General features: G+C 47.9%; 1 protein-coding gene across 4 annotated transcripts; it reads left to right on the top strand.

Moving 5' to 3' along the window:
* The first annotated feature begins 1,095 nt into the window (after positions 1-1,095).
* hgh1 (HGH1 homolog (S. cerevisiae)) lies at positions 1,096-21,146 on the top strand. Of its 4 annotated transcripts, none has more exons than XM_041184710.1 (7): positions 1,096-1,166; positions 1,960-2,518; positions 8,416-8,516; positions 10,325-10,423; positions 12,282-12,373; positions 13,207-13,329; positions 18,299-21,146. In XM_041184710.1, exons 2-7 carry the CDS (start codon positions 1,977-1,979, stop codon positions 18,506-18,508), a joined length of 1,167 nt encoding a protein of 388 aa, XP_041040644.1. In that variant the 5' UTR covers positions 1,096-1,166; positions 1,960-1,976; the 3' UTR covers positions 18,509-21,146. The 4 variants fall into 4 exon arrangements, with proteins under 4 accessions (XP_041040644.1, XP_041040645.1, XP_041040643.1 ...); XM_041184711.1 differs by having other exon boundaries at positions 1,154-1,191; XM_041184708.1 differs by lacking the exon at positions 1,096-1,166 and having other exon boundaries at positions 1,769-2,518.
* Positions 21,147-23,798: the final 2,652 nt, after the last annotated feature.

Genomic DNA, 23,798 nt, shown 5'->3' with positions numbered 1-23,798 from the left:
TTCCACCCCATTCCCCCTCCCCCATTACACCCCATTCCCCCTCCCGCATTCCCCCAAACACCCTCTCCCTCTCCACCCCATTACCCCCTCCCCCATTCCACCCCTAACCCCTCCATCCCCCTCCCCATTCCCCCAACCCCTCCATTCCCCCCTCCCTATTCCACCCCATTCCCCCTCCCCCATTCTACCCCATTCCCCCCTCCCCTCCCATTTCCCCTCCCCCACCCCCCCATTCTCCCACCCCCTCCCATTCCCCCCCATCAATCCTCCCCCTTCCCCATTCCCCCCTCCCCCATTCCCCCACCACCTCCCATTCCCCCCCATTCTCCCCCTTCCATCCGCCCCCTCCCCCATTCTCCCCTCCCCCATTACCCCCTCTCCCATTCCACCCCTAACCCCTCCATCCCCCTCCCCCATTCCACCCCTAACCCCTCCATCCCCCCTCCCCATTCCACCCCAACCCCTCCATCCCCCCTCCCCATTCCACCCCTAACCCTCCATCCCCCTCCCCCATTCCACCCCTAACCCCTCCATCCCCCCTCCCCCATTCCACCCCTAACCCTCCATCCCCCTCCCCCATTCCACCCCTAACCCCTCCATCCCCCCTCCCCCATTCCACCCCTAACCCCTCCATCCCCCCATTCCACCCCTAACCCTCAATCCCCCCTCCCCCATTCCACCCCATTCCCCCCATCCCCATTCCCCCTCCCCCAATCCACCCCATTCCCCCCTCCCCATTCCACCCCATTCCCCTCCCACTTCCCCTCCCCCACCCCCATTCCCCCACCCCCCTCCCCCATTCGCTCCCATTCCCCCACCCCCATTTCCCCTCCCCCACCACGCATTCCCCACCCCGCATTCCCCTTCCCCATTCCCCCTCCTTCCCCATTCCCCCTCCCCTTCCCCATTCCCCCTCCAGATTCCCCCTCCAGATTCCCCCTTTCCCCATCCCAACCCATTCCCCTCCCCCTCCCCATCTCCTTCCCCCTCCCCAGCTGAACTACAAATCCCGCAAGGCCTAGCGGCGACCTCCGGCCAGTGCCCGCGTCCAGACTGACGCATGCGCGTCGTTAAGGGGCCGTAAGCGTTCGGCATTCCTATTGGTCAGTGCCCGTGTCAATCACCCAGAGCTTCCGTCGGGGCCTCAAACCGAGCGGATTCACGGGGTGAGAGAGCGAGGGAGCGGGACGGGTGAGGAGGATAGGCCCGGGGTTGGGGGGGTGGGGGGGGGGTTGGTGGAGAAGGAGGATAGGCCTGGGGGCGGGGAGGAGGAGGAGGAGGATAGGCCCGGGGGTGGATAGGCTCCGGGGAGGATGGGGATAGGCCCGGGGGGGTGGAGGATGGGGATAGGCCCGGGGGGGTGGAGGATGGGGATAGGCCCGGGGGGGTAGAGGATGGGGATAGGCCCGGGGGGGTAGAGGATGGGGATAGGCCGGGGGGGTAGAGGATGGGGATAGGCCCGGGGGGGTAGAGGATGGGGATAGGCCCCGGGCGGGGGGGAGGAGGATAGGCGGGGGTGGGGTGGGGGGGGATGGGTATATGCCCGGGGTGGGGGAGGAGGATGGGTTAGGCGGGTGGGGGATCAGTGTGGGAGAGTCACAAGTCTCTCTGGTGGATGTGAAGGGTCTCGTGACCCTGTTGCGAGGAAGAGCAGTGGGACCTCCCCCTCACCAGGGGCAAATATTTACCCCTCGATCAGCGGTCATTGTCCAGTCACTGTTGCAATGTGGGAAATGTGCACAGCAAGATCCCACCAGCAGCAGAATGCTGCTGGTGGGATCTTGCTGTGCACATTTCCCACATTGCAAAAGTGACTGCAGTTCAAGAGACATCCTCACTGGCTGTGAGCTGCATTGGGACATCCTGAGATGGCCTCAGAACGGTCAATGCCCTCCTTCGGTTCACTTCCCCCCGGGCTCTACAATGTCCCATTTACCGTCCTGTCTGTCTCCCTGCCAGGTCGTCAGGCAGCTGCCATGCTGAACAAAGAACAGACCCAGGAGCTCCTGGGGTTTCTGACACTCGACACACGGGTGGACGTTAAAGGCCAGGCCACCGAGTGCGTGCTGGGCCTGACTGGCAGCAGGGACGGCCGCAGCTTCCTGGGCCAGAGCGTGGACATGCTGCGGGCTTTGCTGGCACTGACCAAGGACCCCTCTCGGGCCGTGGCGAAGGACTGTTACTACGCCCTGGTGAACCTGTCCGCTGACGTGACGATACACCAGGCCCTGCTGCGGGGTGTCCGCCTCGTGCCTGCGCTTCTGGCCAACCTCTTGGACCCTGAGTACGACTTCTCGGACCAGATATGCTCCGTCCTGTCCAACCTCTCACGGGAGGAGGGTACCTGTGTTGACGTATTCCGCGCCATTCAGGACGAGGGCCCGGGCTTGGCAAAGATTGTGGACATCTTCTGCACAGACAGTTATAACAAAAAGGTGGAACTCCACTATCTGGGGCCTCTGCTGTCCAACTTGACCCAGTTACCAGAAGCCAGGAAGTTCATGCTGGATAAGGACAGGTCTGCTGCATTACGTGCTATCTCATAACTGCAAACTAGTTCCAACTAATGGCAATATGAACAAAACAGTATAGTTATAAAGAGAACACAGGAGCAGAGTGTCTGGGGTTCACCTACATAAATCTGTGAAGCCAACAGGACAAGTCAATAAGGCTGTTAATGAAGTATATGGGATCCTTGGCTTCAGTAAGAGGGGCATAGAGTACAAGTTTTGCTAAATCTTTATAAAACACTGCTGAAGCCCCTGCTGGAGTTCTGTGTTCAATTCTAGGCATCACCCTTTTAGGAAGGATGTTGAGGCCAGAGAAAGTGCAGAGGACATTGACTTGAACTGTAACAGGGATGAGGTACTTCATGTTACATGGAGAGACTGGAGAAGCTGAGACGGTTCTTAGAGCAGAGAAGGTTAAAGGGGAGATTTAATCGAGGTGTTCAAAATCATGAAAGGTCTTGATCAAGTAAATAAGGAGAAACTGTTCCTGTTGGCAGAAAGATCAGCAACCAGAGAGGCACGGATGTAAGGTGATTGGCAAAAGAACCGGAGGGGCAAAGCGGTGAACAGTACGAGTGGTTACAATCTGGAATCCACAGTCTAGAAGCAGATTCAATAGTAATTTTCAACAGGAAATTGGATAAATCTGTAAGAAGTTAAAATTTGCAGGGCTGTGGGGAAGAGTTGGGGAGTGCAATTAATTGGATAGCTCTTTCAAAGAACCAGCACAGGCAGGATAGCCTGAATAGCTTCCTACCTGACTCTGCTATGCTGTGGATTAGTGTGTTGTGGGGCTCACACTGTGTAACAGTGATTCCAGTCTGTTCAGTTAAGAGGGAAGGGCTGTGGGATACCTTTCAGAAGAGGTAAGAAAATCATCATGACCAGGGAGACTTTCCTATTGCCAGTAAAACTGAAGTATAATTTTTTAAAAATTCATTCGCGGGATGTGGGCTTCGCTGGCTGGGCCAGCATTTATTGCCCATCCCCTGATTGCCCTTGAGAAGGTGGTGGTGAGCTGCCTTCTTGAACTGCTGCAGTCCATGTGATGTAGGTACACCCACAGTGCTATTAGGAAGGGAGTTCCAGGATTTTGACTATTTCTGTACCTGCCCTGGGAGTGTTTGTTGGGGACGGTGTAGAGGGAGCTTTACTCTGTATCTAACCCCGTGCTGTACCTGTTCTGGGAGTGTTTGATGGGGACAGTGTAGAGGGAGCTTTACTCTGTATCTAACCCCGTGCTGTACCTGTCCTGGGAGTGTTTGATGGGGACAATGTAGAGGGAGCTTTACTCTCTATCTAACCCTGTGCTGTACCTGTCCTGGGAGTGTTTGATGGAGACAGTGTAGAGGGAGCTTTACTCTGTATCTAACCCATAAGAATACACAAAGTACATGAATTAGGAGCAGGAGTAGGCCATTCTGCCCCTTTAACCTGCTTTGCCAATCGAGAAGACAATGGCTCATCTGATTGTGGCCTCAGCTCTACTTTCCCTCCCCCATAACCCCTGACACCCTTGTCAATCAAATATCTGTCTAACTCAGCCTTGATTATATTCAATGACTCAGCCTCCACTGCTGACTGGGGAAGAGAATTCCACAGATTAACGACCCCCTGAGAAAAAAATTCTTCTCATCTCCATCTTAAATGGAAGATCCCTTATTTTTAAACTGTGTCCCCCCTAGTTCTAGATGACCTGACAGAGGAAACATCCTTTCAGCACCTGCCTTGTCAAGTCCCATCAGGATATTGTGCATTTCAATAAGATCACCTCTCATTCTTCTAAACTCCAATGGGCACAGGCCCAACCTGCTCAACCTTTCCTCATAAGATAACCCATTCATCGCAGGAATTAGTCAATTCCCTGAACCACCTCCAATGCAATTATATAATTTAAGTAAGGAGACCAAAACTGTACACAGTACTCCAGATGCGGTCTCACTAAGACCCTGTACAGCTGTAGCAAAACATCCCTACTTTTATATTGCATTCCCCTTGCAATAAACCCAACATTCCATTTACCTTCCTAATCACTTGCTGTACCTGCATACTAACTTTTTGTGATTCACGTACAGGGACACCAGATCCCTGTGTAGCGCAGAGCTTTGCTATCTCTCTGTATTTAAATTATATACCACTTTTCTATTCCTCCTGCCAAAGTGGACAAGTTCACACTTTCCCACATTATACTCCATCTGCCAAATTTCTGCCCACTCACTTAACCTATCAAAATTCCTTCATAGATTCTTTGCCCTCTTGACAACTTACTTTCCGATCTATCTTTGTGTATTCAGAAAATTTAACAATTATACACTCAGTTCCTTCATCCAAGTCATATTAGCATGGATGGAGGATTGGCTAACTAATAGAAGACAGAGTTGGGATAAGGGGGGCATTTTCAGGATGGCAACCTGTAACTAGTGGAGTGCCACTGGGATCAGTGCTGGGGCCACAATTATTTACAACATAAATTAATGACTTATATGATGGAAGTGAATGTACTATCACCAAGTTTGCGGATCATGCAAAAATAGGTGGTAAGACAAGTGGTGAGGATGACACACAGAATCTACAGAGGGATATAGACAGGTTAAGTGAGCGGGCAAAAACTTGGCAGACAGATATAACGTGGGAAAATGTGAGGTTATGCACTTTGGCAGGAAAAGTAGAGGAGCTGAATATTATTTAAGTGGAGAAAGCTGCAGCACAGAGGGATTTGGGAGTCCTCATGCATGAATCACAAAAAGCTAACATACAAGTTCAGCAGGTAATAGCGAAGGCAAATGGAATGTTGACCTTTATTTCAAAGGAAATGGCGTATAAAAATAGGCACTATGCAAGGCACTAGTTAGACCACACCTAGAATACTGAATAGTTTTGGTCCCCTGATCAAATGAAAGATATACTGGCATTGGAGTCAGTCCAGAGAAGGTTCATTAGGTTGATCCCAGGTATGGAGGGATTTTCTTATGAGGAGAGGTTGAGTAGGTTGGGCCAGTACTCATTGGAGTTTAGAAGAATGAGAGGTGACCTTATTGAAACATATAAGATTCCTAGAGGGCTTGACAGGGTAGATGCTGAGAGGTTGTTTCCCCTTGTGAGAGAGTCTAGGTCCAGAGAGCATAATCTCAGCGTAAGGGGTCACCTATTTAAGACAGAGATGAGGAGAAATTTCTCTTGGGGGGTAGTGAATCTGTGGAATTCTTTACTGCAGAGAGCTGTAGAGGCGGGGTCGTTAAGTATATTCAAGGCTGAGATAGACAGATTTTTAATCAGTAAGGGAATCAAGGGTTATAGGGAAAAGGCAGGAAAGTGGAGTTGAGGATTATCAGATCAGCCATGATCTCATTGAATGGCGGAGCAGACTCGATGAGCTGAATGGCCTACTTCTCCTGCATCTTATGGTCAAGTCATTGATGTAGATTGATATATGTAAACATTAGGCCTCAACACTGATCCCTGTGGCACTCCACTAGTTACAACTTGCCAACCCAAAAATGATCCATTTATCCTTACTCTCTGCTTCCTGTTAGCTAACCAATCCTTTATCCATGCTAATATGTTACCCGACACCATGTAATCTTACCTTGTGTTGTAACATTTGATGTGGCAACCTTATCAAATGCCTTCTGAAAATCCACGAACACCACATCTACAGGTTCTCCTCTATCCATGTAGCTTGTTACTTCAACAGGCTCTTATTTATTAGTCAAACATGATTTCTGTTTCACAAAACCTAACTCTGCCTGATTGTATTATGATTTTCTAAACATCCTGTTATAATCTCCTTAATGGATTCTAGCATTTTCCCTATGACAGATGTTAGGCTAATTGACCTATATAGTTTCCCGCTTTCTGCCCCCCTTGAATAGAGGTGTCACGTTTGCTATTTTCCAGTCTGCTGGGACATTTCCAGAATCTAGGCAATTTTGGAAGATGACAGCCAATGCATATATTAACTCTGCAACCACTTTTAGGACACTAGGATACAGGCCAACATGTCAGGTGATTTGTCAGCCTTTAGTTCTAATAGTTTTCCCAGTACCTTTTTGCCTGGTGATTAAGATTGTTTTTAAATACCTCTATTCTTTTTATGTCTTTATTATCAAGTATTCTTGGGATATTTCTTTCTGTGTTCTGCAGTAAGAAACACAATACTTGTTCAACACTACTGCCATTTGCTTGTTCCCCATTTTAATTTCAGTCTCACCCTGTAAAGGATCAACGCTCATTTTAGTTACTCTTTCATTTTTATATACTTGTAGAAACTCATACTAATCTGTGATTGTATTTCTAGCTAGCCTCCTATCATTCCTCTAAGTTCTCTCTTTTTAAAGTCAGTCTTTGCTGGTTTCTAAAATCTCTCCAATCTTCTGACCTACCACTTATATAATTTTTCTTTCAATTTGATACTATCTCTAACTTTCTTGGTTAGCCACAGATGGTGCATCCTTCTCATAGAGTCTTTCTTAAAGGAATATATATTTGCAGAGTAATGAAATATCTCCTTAATGGTCTGCCACTGATTTTCAACTGTCTTACCATGTAACCTATTTTCTCAGTTCACTTTAGCCAACTCTGTCTTTATACTCTTGTAATTATCTTTATTTAAGTTTAAGACACTAATCTTAGACCCATACTTCTCATCCTCAAACTAAATGTGAAATCCTATCACGTTATGATCACTGTTACCTAGAGGCTCCTTTACTTTGAGGTAAAAAATTAATCCTGTTTCATTGCACATTACCAAGTCTAGAATAGCCTGCTCCCTGGTTGGTATTAGAACATATTGCTCTAAGAAATTGTGCCGAAGTCACCTTGCAGACTACCTTTGACAATCTGATCCGTCCACTTTATTTGAAGATTAAAATCACCTTTCTTACAAACCCCATTATTTCTTCCAATATACTGTCCTACAGTGTAACTACTGTTAAAGGACATATAAACTACTCCCACAACTGACTTATTACTGTTGCTATTTCTTATCTCTACGCAAACTGATTCACATAAGTGTTAACAATGTCCATGTGCTACAGCTGCAGCACATCACATGCCCCACCATCTTTACTGTTTTTAATTTAACTAATTAAGTATAGAAATATCACTCAATTATCTGTAGTTATATCAATTGGTTTAACTAGTTAAGCTGTAAATTTAATGCAATACATATATCTCCCCAACACCAGTTTAAACTAGTGTCATTGCTTGTAGAGAAAAAGAAAATTTAAAATTCAACAACCAATCCCTTACCTGCTCACCTAAATAATGATTCCAGGCTGCAGCTCTCGGGGCTCCCTGTCACGGCCCACTCCATTTTTATAAAAGGTCAGAACAGCACCTTCTCCCTCACCAAATTCCCAAGTTCACACCCTGCGTCTAGCTGCACTCAGTATTGAGCTTCTCTCCTTGTGCACTTAGTAAGACCAACTGTATGTATATTTGCAGAAATTCTATAGAGATGAGTCAGCACTACTGGCTAGAAAAACTTGTTCTAACTATCTAACTAATTAACTAACTGTAGCTGCCTCTCCAGCAGGGAGCTTGTTTATCCCGAAGACTGAAAGACCGTGCTGTACCCCTACTGAGAACATCTGATGAGATAGTGTAGAGGGAGCTTTACTCTGTATCTAACCCCGTGCTGTACCTGTCCTGGGAGTGTTTGATGGGGACAGTGTAGAGGGAGCTTTACTCTCTATCTAACCCCGTGCTGTATCTGTCCTGGGAGCGTTTGATGGGGACAGTGTAGAGGGAGCTTTACTCTGTATCTAACCCCGTGCTGTACCTGTCCTGGGAGTGTTTGATGGGGACAGCTTGGAGGGAGCTTTACTCTGTACCTATAGGAAGAGCTGTCATTATTTGTGGTGACTCCCATGCCAATCTGTGTGATTTGTTCCTTCTCCTACAGGTGTGTTGTTCAGCGGCTTCTCCCTTACACACAGTACGAGGATTCCAGTGTGCGGAGAGGAGGTGTTGTGGGCACGCTCCGCAATTGCTGCTTTGATCATTGTGAGTGTCTCACTTTGCTGACTGGCAGTCACCTGGGAGATGCAACAGATGCACGCTTGAACGTATCTGAGCTGCCTAAACTGCCTGGCACCCCTGATACTTTTTGGCCAGGCAGGCTGATGGCGTTATGATACAGATCTGAACGGAGAACGTGCTCAAGCGGGCTGAGTGACCAGTTCCTGTTCGTATCTGACCCCAGCTCCGCGCTATTCTTCCCGCTGTCCAGTGGGCTCGCACGTGACAACTGACCTTTGTGGGGATCTGGTGCCTATGGAACTTCACAAATTTAAAATAGTCAGAGGCGATCTTATTGCAACCTACAAGATTCTGAAGAGGGTTTGATAGGGCAAGCGCTGAGAGATTGTTTTTCCTGGTCAGGGAATCCAAAACATGGGGGAAAAGCCTCAGGATAAGGGGCCGATCATTTAGGACTGAGATGAGGAGAAATTACTTCACTCAAAGGGTTGTGAATCTTTGGAATTCTCTACCCCAGAGACTTGTGGATGCTCCATCACTGAATATATTTAAGGCTGGGATAGACAGATTTTTGGTCTCCCAGGGAATTAGAGGATATGGGAAGCGGACAGGAAAGTGGAGTTGAGGCCCAAGATCAGCCACAATGGTATTGAACGGCAGAGCAGGCTCGATGGGCTGAGTGGTCTGCTCGATGGGCTGAGTGGTCTACTCTTGCTCCTACTTCTTTATGTTCACCCTCCCATAAACCCCTTTAGACAAGGAGGGGGTTGAAGAGCAGGGTGTTGAGATCTAGAATCTATCCATAGGCGAATTTAAGGAGCAGATGTTCCTGCATCTGGGGATGTTGGATCACTTAGGAAAACATCTGGAAATCCTGTTCCAATCAGGAATGAACTGCCCGAAAGAGAGCTGATTCGATAATGACTTTCAAAACGTAATTGGTTCATTTGTTAGAAAGGAGATATTTGCAGGGCTCTGGCGAAAGAGCAGGGGTCTGGGACAAATTGGATTGCTCTTTCAAAGAGTCGATACACTGCCTAGGGATATTTCTGAGGGATGTGAGTAAGATACTGTGTATGTCTCTTCGTAGGAACTCCCGACACTCTACCACCCGATGCACAGTGGCAGCATTGTGTACCATCTACAAGATGCACTTCAGCAACTCGGCAAGGCTCCTTCAACAGTACCATCGCCATCTAGAAAGTCAAGGGCAGCAGGCATCTGGGAATACCACCGCCTGCAAGTTCCCCTCCAACTCACTCACCGCCCTGACTTGGAAATATATCGCCATTCCTTCATTGTCGCTCGGTCAAAATCCTGGAACTCCCTTCCTAACAGCACTGTGGGTGTACCTACACCACATGGACTGCAGTAGTTCAAGAAGGCAGCTCACTATCACCTTCTTGAGGGCAATTAGGGACAGGCAATAAATGCTGGCCCAGCCAACAACCCCCACATCCTGTGAAAGAATTTTTTATAAACTCGCCCTCTCACTTTATCTTGACATCATCGTGCAAATGTAACTGCATTGGCTGAGAAAAACCATGACAGTCCAACTGGCTAGTCCAAAATTAAAAGCAAAAATAAATCCTGTACTAAGCGAGCACAGTCCTGAGAGTGCGCAGTATTCCAGGAGTGCTGCATTGTCAGCACTGCAGTCTTCCAGATGAGATATTTGCCTCTTAACGTTGAAGGGGCCTCATGGTGGATGAACCTTGCTGCTGGGTAAAATGGGTCCTGTTTATTTGGGCAGAATTCGCCAGTTTCTTATAAGGAACCCCATTGCCTCCATTGGGCTGTTCAGTCATCCTCTCTTTATCTCCTCACTACAGCATATCACGAGTGGTTGCTTGGCAGCGAAGTTGACATCCTCCCATTCCTGCTGCTGCCATTGGCTGGTCCTGAGGAGTTGAGCGAGGATGAAATGGAAGGTGAGGAAGAATGAGGAATATTGGGAAGGCACAGAGATCAGTGGGGTAAGGAGAGATGGAATGTGGGGAAGGCACTGGGATCAATGGTGTAAGGAGGGAGGGATCCGTGGGGTAAGAAGAGATAGGGAATGTGTGGGGATGGAGATTGTGGGCTAAGGAGAGAGGGATCCGTGGGGTAAGGAGAGAGGGATCCGTGGGGTAAGGAGAGATAGGGAATGTGTGGGGATGGAGATTGTGGGGAAGGCAGACGGATCAGTCGCGTCAACACAGGAAGTGTTTTTAAAAGCTCCGTCCTGGGAGAGACAGGGTTTACTCTGACCTGTCCAAAGAGCATTGGTGGATTGGACAACTTACATTTTATCCCTGCTCTTCTTTGTGTGCACTACTGGGAATGGGGGCAAAGGAGCAGGAGGTGGGGCTCATGGACAAGGTGAACTCAAGAGGGACATAGGAGACTGCAGAGGTGGAGTTTGAGGGCCAGGGAAAAGGGGAGAATTTGGATGTTTGCCCAGATGCAAAAGTAGAAGGGAGACAGCAGCATGGGTGGCCCCAAGCTTGAGAGAGAAACCAGTGAACATCACACTCAGTGTTTACAGCGGCAGGGTGGGGCGGGGGAAGTTTTAAGATGGGTAGCACTGGTGGAAAGACACCATGGGGTTATGTTTGCTGTCCAGATTAATCTTGAACTGATGAGGGGTTTTGGATAGAGGAGATTATAGTCTGTCAGCCCAATGGTCCAATCAGATCTGGTGGTGGATGGTTAAAGCAGATACACTCGAGTCTGCACTTTTGGACTTAAGGGAGTGAATGCGGGGTGCTAGCGGGAAGATTACCTATGATGGGAGAGATTGACAGAAGGGTGTTAATGGTTGGTTATGTTAAAAATACACAGGAGATGGGCATTTTTTTTGATTAAGGATTATGAGCACAAATGAAGAGAATCAGCTGCAACATGGCATTGGTAGTTAAGCAGAAACCTGTAATGCTGCTTCCTGTGATTAAACCTAACAAGGAAAGGATCTGTGCCTTGTTTCGTCCTTTGGCATCTGGCTTGGATCCATACACCGAAAGGCAATGAAGGTGTACCAGACAGAATGGTTATCCAGACTGACAATTACAGAGTTACAGTGAGTGGAGGGTTAGGGAGCTGGAGATTAGAAAGTGCAGTTGTAAGAGATTTGGGACAGAGCTTATTCCCGAGGCTTACATTGAAGGGAGTGGAATTCAGAAAGGGGAGCAGGTGTACGTGGATAGTGAAGGATACAAGGAAACGGTTAGACATGGTCAAGTCAGTGAGCAAGACAGTCTGAGTGGAGACGCCGTAAGGGATGGCAAGGTCGAGGATTGGGGAGGGAGGGGGTGTGGGTGCAATTGAGTGTGGATAAGAGTTTATTCAGCGGGCAAGGTTTAGTGTAGGCAGAAGGTCAATTAATTTGGGGGATGGGGGTTGCTGTGCAAGAGAAGGGAAGATAAAGATTAAATTAACTGAGAATGAGGAGTTTCCCTATGCTGATAAAGGGAAGGTGGAGTGAGGGATATCTCTGTGAGAAACACAGGAGGGAAGGTTGGGGAACTAGGGCTTGTGAAGGAGTAACAAGAGAGGAGTGGGACAGGGTGAAAGAAAATGTAGACAGTAAGGTTCGGGAGAGTTTAGAGTTCAGGATATCAACTGTCAGTGATGGACCTTCAGAGGAGACAGATGGTGGGAAAGGTGAAAGGGTGACACAGCTCAGCTGACACCATTTGAACGGTCCTTAATTCTCTTCTTGGAAGAGATTGCTTTATCAATTGTTTAATGATAGCTGACGTCTCCCTACTGATCTGAACCTTTAATATTTCTCTCTCTGTTCCGATGTAGGGCTGCCTGTGGATCTCCAGTATCTCCCTGAGGACAAGCAGCGTGAGAAGGACCCAGATATCCGCAAAATGCTTCTTGAGGCCATCAACCTAGTACGTGCCTGCTGGGTGGTGCAAATACAAAGGCTTTGTAATGGGACAGTGTAGAGGAAGCTTTACTCTGTATCTAACCCCGTGCTGTACCTGTCCTGGGAGTGTTTGATAGGGACAGTGTAGAGGGAGCTTTACTCTGTATCTAACCCCGTGCTGTACCTGTCCTGGGAGTGTTTGATGGGGTCAGTGTAGAGGGAGCTTTACTCTGTATCTAACCCCGTGCTGTACCTGTCCTGGGAGTGTTTGGTGGGGACAGTGTAGAGGGAGCTTTACTCTGTATCTAACCCCGTGCTGTACCTGTCCTGGGAGTGTTTGATGGGGACAGTGTAGAGGGAGCTTTACTCTGTATCTAACCCCGTGCTGTATCTGCCCTGGGAGTGTTTGATGGGGACAGTGTAGAGGGAGCTTTACTCTGTATCTAACCCTGTGCTGTACCTGTCCTGGGAGTGTTTGATGGGGACAGTGTAGAGGGAGCTTTACTCTGTATCTAACCCTGTGCTGTACCTGTCCTGGGAGTGTTTGATGGGGACAGTGTAGAGGGAGCTTTACTCTGTATCTAACCCCGTGCTGTATCTGCCCTGGGAGTGTTTGATGGGGACAGTGTAGAGGGAGCTTTACTCTGTATCTAACCCCGTGCTGTACCTGTCCTGGGTGTGTTTGATGCTGTCCCCAAATAGGCTGATAATCCACTCCTCTCAACTTTACAGTGTAATTAAAGTTTTATCTCCCAAAAAAATAGCTCCATTTGTTCCTTCATGTGATCAGAAAATACACTGAGTGGTTTTGGAAAGTCCCTGTCTCTCTGGATAAATCCCACTTACTCTCCTTTGTAGCTCACTGCAACAAGGAATGGGCGTAAGATGGTGAAGGAGAAGAATGCCTACGTGATCCTGCGAGAGTTCCACAAGTGGGAGAAGGAGCCGGATGTCAGTGCTGCCTGCGAGAAGCTGATTGAGGTGGGAGTCCTGGAGAGCTTCACGAAAGGTGTTCCCCTTCCTCCCCCTACTCCTTTGTTCCCCCCCCACCCCCACCCCCACCCCCACCATTCCCCTTCCTTTCTCCCTCCCCAATCTTGATGGTGCCGACCGGAATAGGGATGAGAGAAGAAGCCCAAGAGGGGATTTGATAGAGATGTTCAAAATCATGAGAATGCTGGACAGAGCTGTTCCCGCCCGTAAAAAGGATCAAGAACAAGAGGGCACAGATTTAAAGTGATTTGCAAAAGAAGCAAGTGTGATGTGAGAAAAAATTTGCTCACACGAGTGGTTTGGTCTGGAATGCGCTGCCTGGAAGTGTGTTGGAGGCAGGTTCAATCGAGGCATTGAGGAGGGAATTAGATGATTATTTGAATAGAAACAACGTGCAAGGGTACAGGGAAAAGGCAGGGCAAAGGCACTGGGTGATAATGCTCATTTGGAGAGCCGCTGCAGACACGATGGGCCGAATGGCCTCCTGTCCCGTTAAAATTCTGTGATCCCGTGATACCCTTCCCAACCAAGTGGCTGCTCTGGAGATTGTGCGCTGGCTGCCGTTCTCTCGCCTGTTGCTTGGTATGTCGCACTCTTACCTCAGAGTCAGAAGGCCATGGGTGGGAGTCCCCTCTCCACTTTGAAGAGGAGTCCTCCCGGTGTCCTGACCAACACGCATCCCTCAGTCAATCTCACTAACGGCTGCTCCTGGTCATTGATCGCATTGTTGTTTGTGGGATCTTGCTGTGCAGGAATTGGCTGCCACGCTCCCTGCATTACAGCAGTGACTATGCTTCAATTGAGACGTGGACAATTCTTAAGGGGCTTGACAGTGTAGCTACTGGGAAAATGGGAATCCAGAGCCCAGCGGCACGGTTTCAGGATAAGGGATCAAACACTTGGGACTGAGATGAGGCAAAATCTTTATGCTGAAAAGGTTGTGAATTTTTGGAATTCTCCACATCGGGTTGTGGGTGTTCCATTGTTGAGTACATTCAAAACAGAGATCGATGGATCTTTGAACTTTAATGGACAGGGAGATAATACGGGAAGGTGGAGTGAAGGTAGATACTCAGCTGTGATCCTGTTTAATGGTGGAGCAGGTTTGAAGGGCTGAACAGCCACCTCCAGCTCCTATTTTCTTTCTGTGTTTCATTGGGATATGGGCATCGCTGGCAAGGCCAGCATTTGTTGCCCATCCCCGATTGCCCTTCAGCTGAGTGTCTTGCTCGGCCATTTCAGAGGGGCAGTTAAGAGTCAACCACATTGCTGTGGGTCTGGAGTCACGTGTAGGCCAGACCAGGTAAGGGTGGCAGATTTCCTTCCCTAAAGGGGGTAGCAACATGCTCTGGGAGGCTTCTAAGTCAAACCAAACAAAATATATTTACACGACAGCTTCCGTGGCTGCTTGTATCCAGCCAGCCCCTCTTACAGACATTCTTGCCTAGGAAAGCCCTCCCCAGAATTTATTCCCTTGCACTAGCCACATATCGATTGAACAAATCACTGACCCCCCCCCCACCAGCTCAGGTGAACTAGTCTTAAAGTGACAGTCATCACATCCCTTCCCCCACCTTAACTCCCTTGTACATCTTTTCAGTTATCAGTTGCTTTAGAAAAAATTGAACCAAGAATTTTTTGAATTCTAGAAATAATTACGGATACAGTTATAAATTAAGCCTTTGGGGTGGTTTTTGAGTCTGTGTCGAGTGGCGTAGTTTGGTTGTGACAGGCTGTGAGGCCTCCACTGGCTCGACATTTTCCGGAAATGTTCTAACGGGATACCTCCCGGAGGCCTGTCTTGGTCAACCCAATCCAAGTCGGTACTCTGCCCTCTTTAGTTGTTACGTTGTCTTTTATACATTTAGCCCCTGTCCTTTCGTGATTGGGGAGGTGTTCTTGGTCATGTAGGCTCACTAACTATTACAATAGGTGCAAAGTGTTTCAGATCAGCTGTCCCGTTTCACTGTGTATCTCAGATTCCAGTGACTGACACCTGGTTATCGATAGCTTCAGCTCTGAAGAAGGGTCATACAGACTTGAACATTAACTCTGTTCCTCTCTCCACAGATGTGGTCAGACCTGCTGAGTTTTTCCAGCATTTTCAGCTTTTATTGCCATAACATTCACGTCACAAGCGCCAGACGGTGACCATCTCCTACAAGAATCTACCCAAACCCCCTTGACATTTAATGGCATTGCCGTCGCTGAATCATATGAACATACATACGAATTAGGAGCAAGAGTAGGTCACTCAACCCCTCGAGCCTGCTCCGCCATTCAATAAGATCATGGCTGATCTGATTCTAACCTTAACCTCACATTCCTGCCTACCCCCGATTACCTTTCACTGCCTTGTTTATCAAGAATCTGTCCAGCTCTGCCTTAAAAATATTCAAAGACTCTGCTTCCACCACCTTTTCAGGAAAAGAGTTCCAAAGACTCTCAACTCTCTGAGAGAAAAAAATTCTCCTCATCTCTATTTTAAATGGGCGAGCCCTTATTTTTAAACAATGACCCCCCAGTTCCAAATTTTCCCACAAGAGGAAACATCCTCTCCACATTCACCCTGTCAAGTCCCTTCAGGATCTCATGTGTTTCAATGAAGTTCCTCTTACTCTTCTAAACTCCAGTGGATACAAGTCCACCCTTTCCAAGAAAACCAGTCCATTCCTGTTATTAGTCTAGTAAACCTTCTCTGAACTGCTAATGCATTTACATCTTTCCTTAATTAAGGAGACCAATACTGTACACAATACTCCAGATGTACAGGGCATTGGTGAGACCACAACTGAAGCATAACCTCCCTACTTTTGTATTCAATTTCCCTCACAATCAACAATAACATTCTATTAACTCTCTTAATTACTTGCTGTACCTACATACTAGCCTTTTGTGATTCATGCACTAGGACACCCAGATCCCTCTGCACCTCAGAGCTCTGCAATTTTTCACCATTTACATAATCTGTATCCTTTATATTCTTCCTGCTAAAATGGAGAATTTCACATTTGCCCACATGATATACTCCATTTCCCAGATCTTTTCTCACTCATTTAACCTTTCTCTGTCCATTTGTTGCCTCCTTATGTCCTCTTCACAACTTACTTTCCTACCTATCTTTTTCATCGGCAAATTTAGCAACTATACCTTTGGTCCCTTCATCCAAATCGTTTATATAAATTGTAAAAAGCTGAGGTAGGTCCCAGCACTAATCCCTGTGACACACCACTCATTACATCTTGTCAACCAGAAAAAGACCCGTTTTTGCCTACTCTCTGCTTCCTGTTAGCTAGCCAATAGCCTGTCCATGCCAATATGTTACCCCCTACACCATGAGCTTTTGATGTGGCACTTTATCAAGTGCCTTCTGGAAGCCTAAGTACAGTACATCCACTAGTTCCCCTTTATCCAGCACATGTGGATAAGGGCTCACGTTCAAAGAACTCCAATAAATTAGTCAAACATGATTTCCCTTTCACAAAACCATGTTGACTCTGCCTGATTACCTTGAACTTTTCTAAGTACCCTTCTATAACATCTTTAATAATAGCTTTTAACATTTTCCCTCTGACAGATGTTATGCTAACTGGCCTGTAGTTTCCTGCTTTCAATCTCCCTCCCCCACCCCCCATGAATAAACGAGTTACATTTGCTATTTTCCAATCTAATGGATCCCTTCCCGAATCTAGGAAATTTTGGAAAATTAAAACCAAGGTATCAACTCTCACTAGTCACTTCTTCTAAGACCCTGGTACCTGGGTGCACTTTCACTTTGACATCATTAATTAATTCTGTCAACATTCACTATCAACATCCTGAGGCTTAGCATTGATCAGAATTGAGCTGGACTTAGCCATGTACTGTGGCTACAAAGCTGGTCAGAGGCTGGGAATTCTGCAGAGAGTAACTCAACCACTGATCCACCAAAGCCTGTCCATCATCTCCAAGGCACAAGTCAGGGGTGATGGAATATTCTCCACTTGCCTGGGTGAGTGCAGCTCCCACAACACTCAAGAAGCTCGACACCATCCAGGAAAAAGCCCATTTGATTGGAAACCCCATCCATCACCTTCAACATCCATTCCCTCCCCCACTGTGGCAGGAGTGCAGACCATCTACAAGATGCACTGTGACCCATGACCTCTGCTACCTGGGAGGACAAAGGCAGCAGACACACGGGAACACCACCACCTGAAAGTTCCCCACCAAGCCACTCACCATCCTGACTTGGAAATAATACGCCATTCCTTCACTGTCACTGGATCAAACTCCCAGAGCACTCTCCCTAACAGCACTGTGGGTGTACCTATACCACATGGACTGCAGTGGTTCAAGAAGGCAGCTCACCACCACCTAAAAGGCAACTAGGGATGGGCAATAAATGCTGGCCTCGCCTGTGATGCTCACTTCCCATGAAAGAATTTTAAAAACGTTGCGTTTGCTGCCAATGCCGTGTGTGCATATTTATAAACTGATGAGAGGCCGGGGTTAGTGGCCACCATTGGTATAGGGGACAACATGCAGCAGGTCACTGGCAGCAGGAGGAGAGAATGTTGTGAATTTCCATCCTGTACTGAGCGATGAATTTTGGAAACTCCTTTTACAGGGAGTTAGAAGGGAAGGACTTACAGACAGGAAACTAAAATCTTTTCCTTGTGGGATATTTTACTGCAATCATGATGTTGGGTGTTTCTAAACTCTGTCTCACTATCCCAGTAACGTAAGTGGACTGTAGGAGAAGATTTTAGTTTCCCATTTGCAAATTCTTGCTTCTCCGTTCTGCCACTCTTGAGTTCCAGGCTGCAGGTTGACATCATGCTCGGACGAGTGTGCATGCAGAGCTGAGTATCAGTGGCCATCTAGCATGGCCATATTGCGTTGGCAAGAGACGATGTTTAAAAAATACACCACAGGATCCTGCTTAACACCAGATGGTTGTGATCCCTTTACCCAGGTGCTGATCTCTGATGAGCCTGAGGCCGGAATGGAGAACCTGCTGGAGGTGGAGATTCCCGAGGAGATGCAAGGGAAGCTGAAGATGCAGGATGAGGAAGAACAGCAACGGATTGCAAAGGAAAAAGAAGAATTGTTGAAGAACAGGGCGGGGGAGAGAGAACGCGGGTGCAGAGCGCGAAGGGAAAGCCCAGAGGGACTAGAGAGGTGATGTAGTGGCCGGGTCCAAGTGTCTACCATTTACAGAGCCACATCGGAAGAGCTCTGTGATCTTTCATTCGCTGTTTTGTAAGTGGTTTTGCAAAGCGACATGGTCACTCACGGTGTTGTGCGGGATCACACCAGTCCTTCTCCAATCTTCCCAATGTGAATGAATTGGCAGAGAGTAGCAGCCCTACTCTCTCTCTTCCTCTCTTCCCCCCCCCTCCCAATAGGGAATTCCCTATCAGATCACCTCCGGCACCTCTTCAACACTGATCCAGGATTGGGAGGACTCACCCTTTGGTCCCTTCCCTTGGGAGTACAGTATGTTTGCGTGTGTGTGTGTGTGTGTGGAAATTTTGGAAGGGAAAGAAGGGAATTTATTCAACGAAGGGAGATATCTGGGTATGGAGGCTTGTCCCCAGTTCATTCCAAGAACAATCCCATTTGTCTCCCAATCCTCATGGCTCTCATGGATGGAGTCACCTCGCCTCCACCTCTGTCCTAGTCCCAGCCCAGAACCCTGAGCCTGTGTACCTGGGGACCTGCGAGCTGCCTGGAGTGCCCTCTAACTACAATGCTGTGTGTCTCCAGTGCCACACACATCCCCGCACTATCCTGTGAGTATACCAGTCTAAACTCTTCGAAGAGGTGGCAATGGGCTTTGCTCTCCCTCCCACCCATCCCATTCTCGTTCCAATTCTTTGTCAGCTCTGGCTCAGTGTGTAGCTAAGTCAGAGGATGTGTTCAAAACTCACTCCAGAGAGTTGAGCACATAATCTAGGCTGTTGCTGCCTGTGTAGTACTGAGGGAATTCTGCACCGTCAGCAGTGCATCTTTTGATTTAAACATGTCCTCTCAGGTGGATGTAAAATATCTCCATGGCATGATCTGAAGAAGAGCAGGAGAGTTCTCCCCCAGTGTCCTGACCGACATTTATCCCTCAATCAATATCACAAAGAGCAGCTTGTTTGGTCGTTGCTGTTTGTGGGATCTTACTATGAAAATTGGTTGTCAGGCTTCTTTGTTCCAACAATGACCACATTTCAAAAAAAATATTTAACTGGCTGCAAAGTGCTTCGGGATCTCCTGAGGTCATGAAAGATGCCACAGGAATGTAAGCTTGTTTTTCTGTTGTATTTTAAGCAGTCTGTCTCTTCCCTTTAACTGACAGGTGACACACAGACTGGCAGCACGTGGGTGCGTGAGATTGGTTTAACCGATTTGATCACAGCTGTGCTGCCAGTAACAGTGTAAAACCCTTTCTCCCTGCACCCACCCCCCCAACACCAAGCCCAGTAAAGAATGAAGGATGTGAGGGGTGAGGAACATGGCTCCTGTGTATGAGCACTTCCTAGTGTCTTTACTGAGAAACACATGAGCAAAATTTGCTCCTCCAACAATGGCTGGTGATTAACTCTCTCTCTCCCTACCCCTTCCCCACTCCAGCCGCCCAAATAAAACGGAAAGACATGGTTTTAAGTTTGACATCTGTAGCTGATTAAAGGATTTGCTGTTTGTATCTGTTTCAAACTCTTCAGAAACATCATGGGAACGGCAGACCCTACCACCTAACATGCCCATGATAAGACGGGCAGAACAGACCCTACCACCTAACATGCCCATGATTAAGATGGGCAGAAAATGGTGACCACTTTGCCAGTTGTAGTGCCTTAAGAGTTCAGTTTATTTTGTGTACAAACAGCTGTGTTTGCACACACAGGCTGACACCTCATTAACCTGCCCTGAATGAAAAGTAGATGAAAGCCTAAACAATGAAAGCACCTGCTTCATATTTGGTTACATGAGAAATAGGAGCCACACTAGGCCATTCAGCACCCTCAAGCCTGCTGCGCAGTTCAATAGGATCATGGCTGATCTGACGTGGCTTGAGCTCCATTTTCCAGTCTGCCCTCTATAACCCTCGACTCCCTTGTCAATTAAAAATCTGTCTAACTCTGCCTTGAATCTATCCTTTGACCCACCCTCCACTGCTTTCTGGGGAAGAGAGTTCCACAGACTAACAACCCTCTGAGGGATAAAATTCCTCTCATCCCGGTCTGAAAGGGGAAACCCTTAATTTTTAAACTGTGCCCCATAATTCTAGATTCCCCAACAAGGGGGAGCATCCCCTCAGCATCTAGTCCCCTCAAGATCCTGGGCAGTACAATCTCTCCTGAACCTTCAGGGGACAGGGCTGGGCAGAAAGCACCTTAACCTACTACAAGAAATGTTTCGTATTTGTATCACTCCTCCTTGACTCCATCGTAAATGGGAGACTCTTTATTTTTAAACTGTTCCCCCTATTACTAGGCTTCCCCACGAGGGGAAAGAACCTCCCAGCATCGACCCTGTCACGCCCCCTCAGAATCTTGTTACAACAACAGCGCCTCTCATTCCTCTCAACTCTAGGTCCAACTTGCTCAACTTTTCCTCATAAGACAACCCCTTCATCCCAGGAATCAGCCAAGTGAACCTTCTCTGAACTGCTTCCAATCCCGGTATATCCCTCATTAAGTAACCTTCCCTCCTGAATATCCTTCCTTAAGTTACCTCTTGTGTGCTCAAACCTTTATCCCCTATAAGTGGTCACAGTGTATGCTAATCACTGACTGCAGTTTAAATAAAGCTATTTGCCGTCCTGTCAATACTCGTGCCTCTCCATTAATACTGCCCATCGCTGTATAGGAGGTCCATCCTATCTACACAAACTCACCCATTACAGACAATGGAGCGTGCACATCAGTTCAGGGTTACAGACAGAGAAGTATCAAGCTGGGAGGAGGTTGCTGTAGGCTCTAGGGAGTGTGAGGCTACCTGCTGAAGCTGTAAATGAAATCTGTTCTTTGGCACCCGCCTGGCTGCCATTTATTGATCAACTTCTCTTCATACAAGAATTGGTAAATGCCAGTGGATTCATTTAAAACTAATCAAAGAGGGAAAGGACGCGGATTCTGGAGAAGCTTCCGCCCTAGAATCCTTTCAGCCGCCGCGGAAGGTACTCCGCTGTTGGGTTGATCCGCTGGCTGGACTTGGAGATGCGCATACAGCGGGCACCTTCCTGTGAGTCCGGCAGTGTCCTGGCCACACGCGGGTTCGGCCTAGAGGCCGAGGAGGGTCTCTTAAAGCTGCCAGCGGGTTTGGCAGCTGTCGGCGGTCTTGGCATGATGGTGAAGAGATTGACTGGTTTGTTGGTGCCCCTGGGCGGGTGATTGTGAGTCAGAGGGCACGTGGGCTTGGCCTGCCCTTCCTGGGGTGAACTGCTACCGGGACAGTCCTGCCTAGCAGCCGCCAGTTTGTGTTTCAGCTTGCTCGCGTTCGAATCACAGATAATAAGAACTTTCTTCCCCTTTGGGCTTCTTGACACGGGATCATTTCCTCCTCCTACAGGGACAAAAATCTTTTTGTAACAGAAGCAAATCAGTATGCCCCTTTCATTCAGATTAAGACATCCGCTCCTCTCCACCGCTGACTCACAGTGGCAGCAGTGTGTACCACTGCAGCAACTCACCAAGATCCCAAACCCACGACCACTACCATCTAGAAGGACAAGGGCAGCCGATAGATGGGGAACACCACCACCTGGAAGTTCCCCTCCAAGCCACTCACCACCCTGACTTGGAAATATATTGCGTTCCTTCACTGTCGCTGGCTACAAATCCTGGAACTCCCTTCCTAACAGCACTGTGGGTGTACCTACACCACATGGACTGTAGCGGTTCAAGAAGGCAGCTCACCACCACCACCTCAAGGGCAGCTAGGGTTGGGCAATAAATGCTGGCCCAGCCAGCGAAGCCCACACCCCAAAGGGCAATTAAAGCAAATGATGGCCTCTGTTACAGAGGGTGGTGATGATGTTCTGGCTCTTGGCACTCTGCTAATAAAAGGCAGTCATTCCCTTATAGAGTTTGCAATATTTGCCATTATTTTGGGGAAGCAAAGGTGAGGCGGGGAGTGGAGGAGAGTCTGGGCCAAGTTGGGTGTTTCCATTTCGGAGGAGGTGGTGTGGAGCCATTCTGAACAGTCCTTGTCCACCTCAGAGCAGCCCACTGGGAGCAAGTTACTTTCCAGCCTCAAACTAGGGGCATTAGCATCTTTCCAAGCTCCTGTCTGCTTACTGGCACAATATTAATCCTGTGACTTATTCCTGACACCCCTTATAGTGTTAAACTTCCACATGTGATCAAGGCTGACACTCCAGTGCAGTACTGAGTTAGTGCTGCAGTGTTGGTGGTGCCACCTTCCAGACTGAGGCCCAAGCTGCCCTGTTAGATGGACATAAAACGTGCTATGACACTAATTTGAAGTTGAGCAGGTCAGTTTTCCTCATTGTTGTTCATGCGAGCTTACTGAGTGCAAATTGGCTCATGCGCATTCCCTGATTACCAAAGTTCTTCATTACTGGTAAATCGCTTTGGCCCATTCTGAGGTCATTAAAGCTTGGTGAAAATAAACTGGGTAGGAGGTAACGTTGGGCAGTAGGAGTGGTACTGGATATTGATTTGAGTAGCCTGCAGTGTATCGGCTTGCAGAGGTGTTCGAGGGCTGGCCCACGTTCTTGGTTCTCGGTTCACAGCTCTGAACTGTGCCGCTGTAGGGGAAATGGAGGCCTGATGCTTCCAGTGCAAGAGGGAATTCCTCTTGGCAGCTCTACCACCCAACCAATTACTCTCTCGTTGGACTAGATGGAGGTGATTGAGGTCCAGAAGAATCCAAGAAAGGGTAGTAATTTACATTCTCATAAATACTCTGTCATACCCTCTGTGGTGGAATTTCCACTGTTCTGGGGGCTGTCAGACAGAGGCTGTTCGACCCAGTTCTTTGTCGCGCTCCCTCGCCCTAACCCCATATCCCTGCAAACAATTTTCCCTTCAAATATTTATCAAATTCACTTTTGACAATTACCATTGAATCTGCCTCCAGTGAATTCAACAAAAGTTTATTAAAAAAAAATTTTCCTATCCAGACCGGGGGGGGGGGGGGAGATTAACTGGATAGCTCTCTCAAACAGCCAGCACAGGCACGATGGGCCGAATGGCTTTCCTCTGTGCTGTTATGTTTCAATAACCTCCCTCCCAAGTGTTTTGCTGTTTACGTTAAATCTTCTATAAGAAAATCAGAAAAGTGTGGTGTTAATCTGCACTTGCTGCTGTTAATTACTGCACTCTAATATTAGCCCAGCTCTCCTCCTCCCCGCTGTCTTCCACCAGCAGTTTCTCTGCTGAAGATACTGGCTCACTACAGGGCACTGTCAGAGGACCCCACTCGTGCTGTTGTGTCTCGCCCAAGGGCCCACACAT

Source organism: Carcharodon carcharias, chromosome 3 (genome assembly GCF_017639515.1).
Source record: "Carcharodon carcharias isolate sCarCar2 chromosome 3, sCarCar2.pri, whole genome shotgun sequence".
Lineage (NCBI taxonomy): Eukaryota > Metazoa > Chordata > Chondrichthyes > Lamniformes > Lamnidae > Carcharodon > Carcharodon carcharias.
The sequence above is the reverse complement of the archived record's forward strand: the minus strand, read 5'-3'. Positions and strand labels throughout refer to the sequence as shown.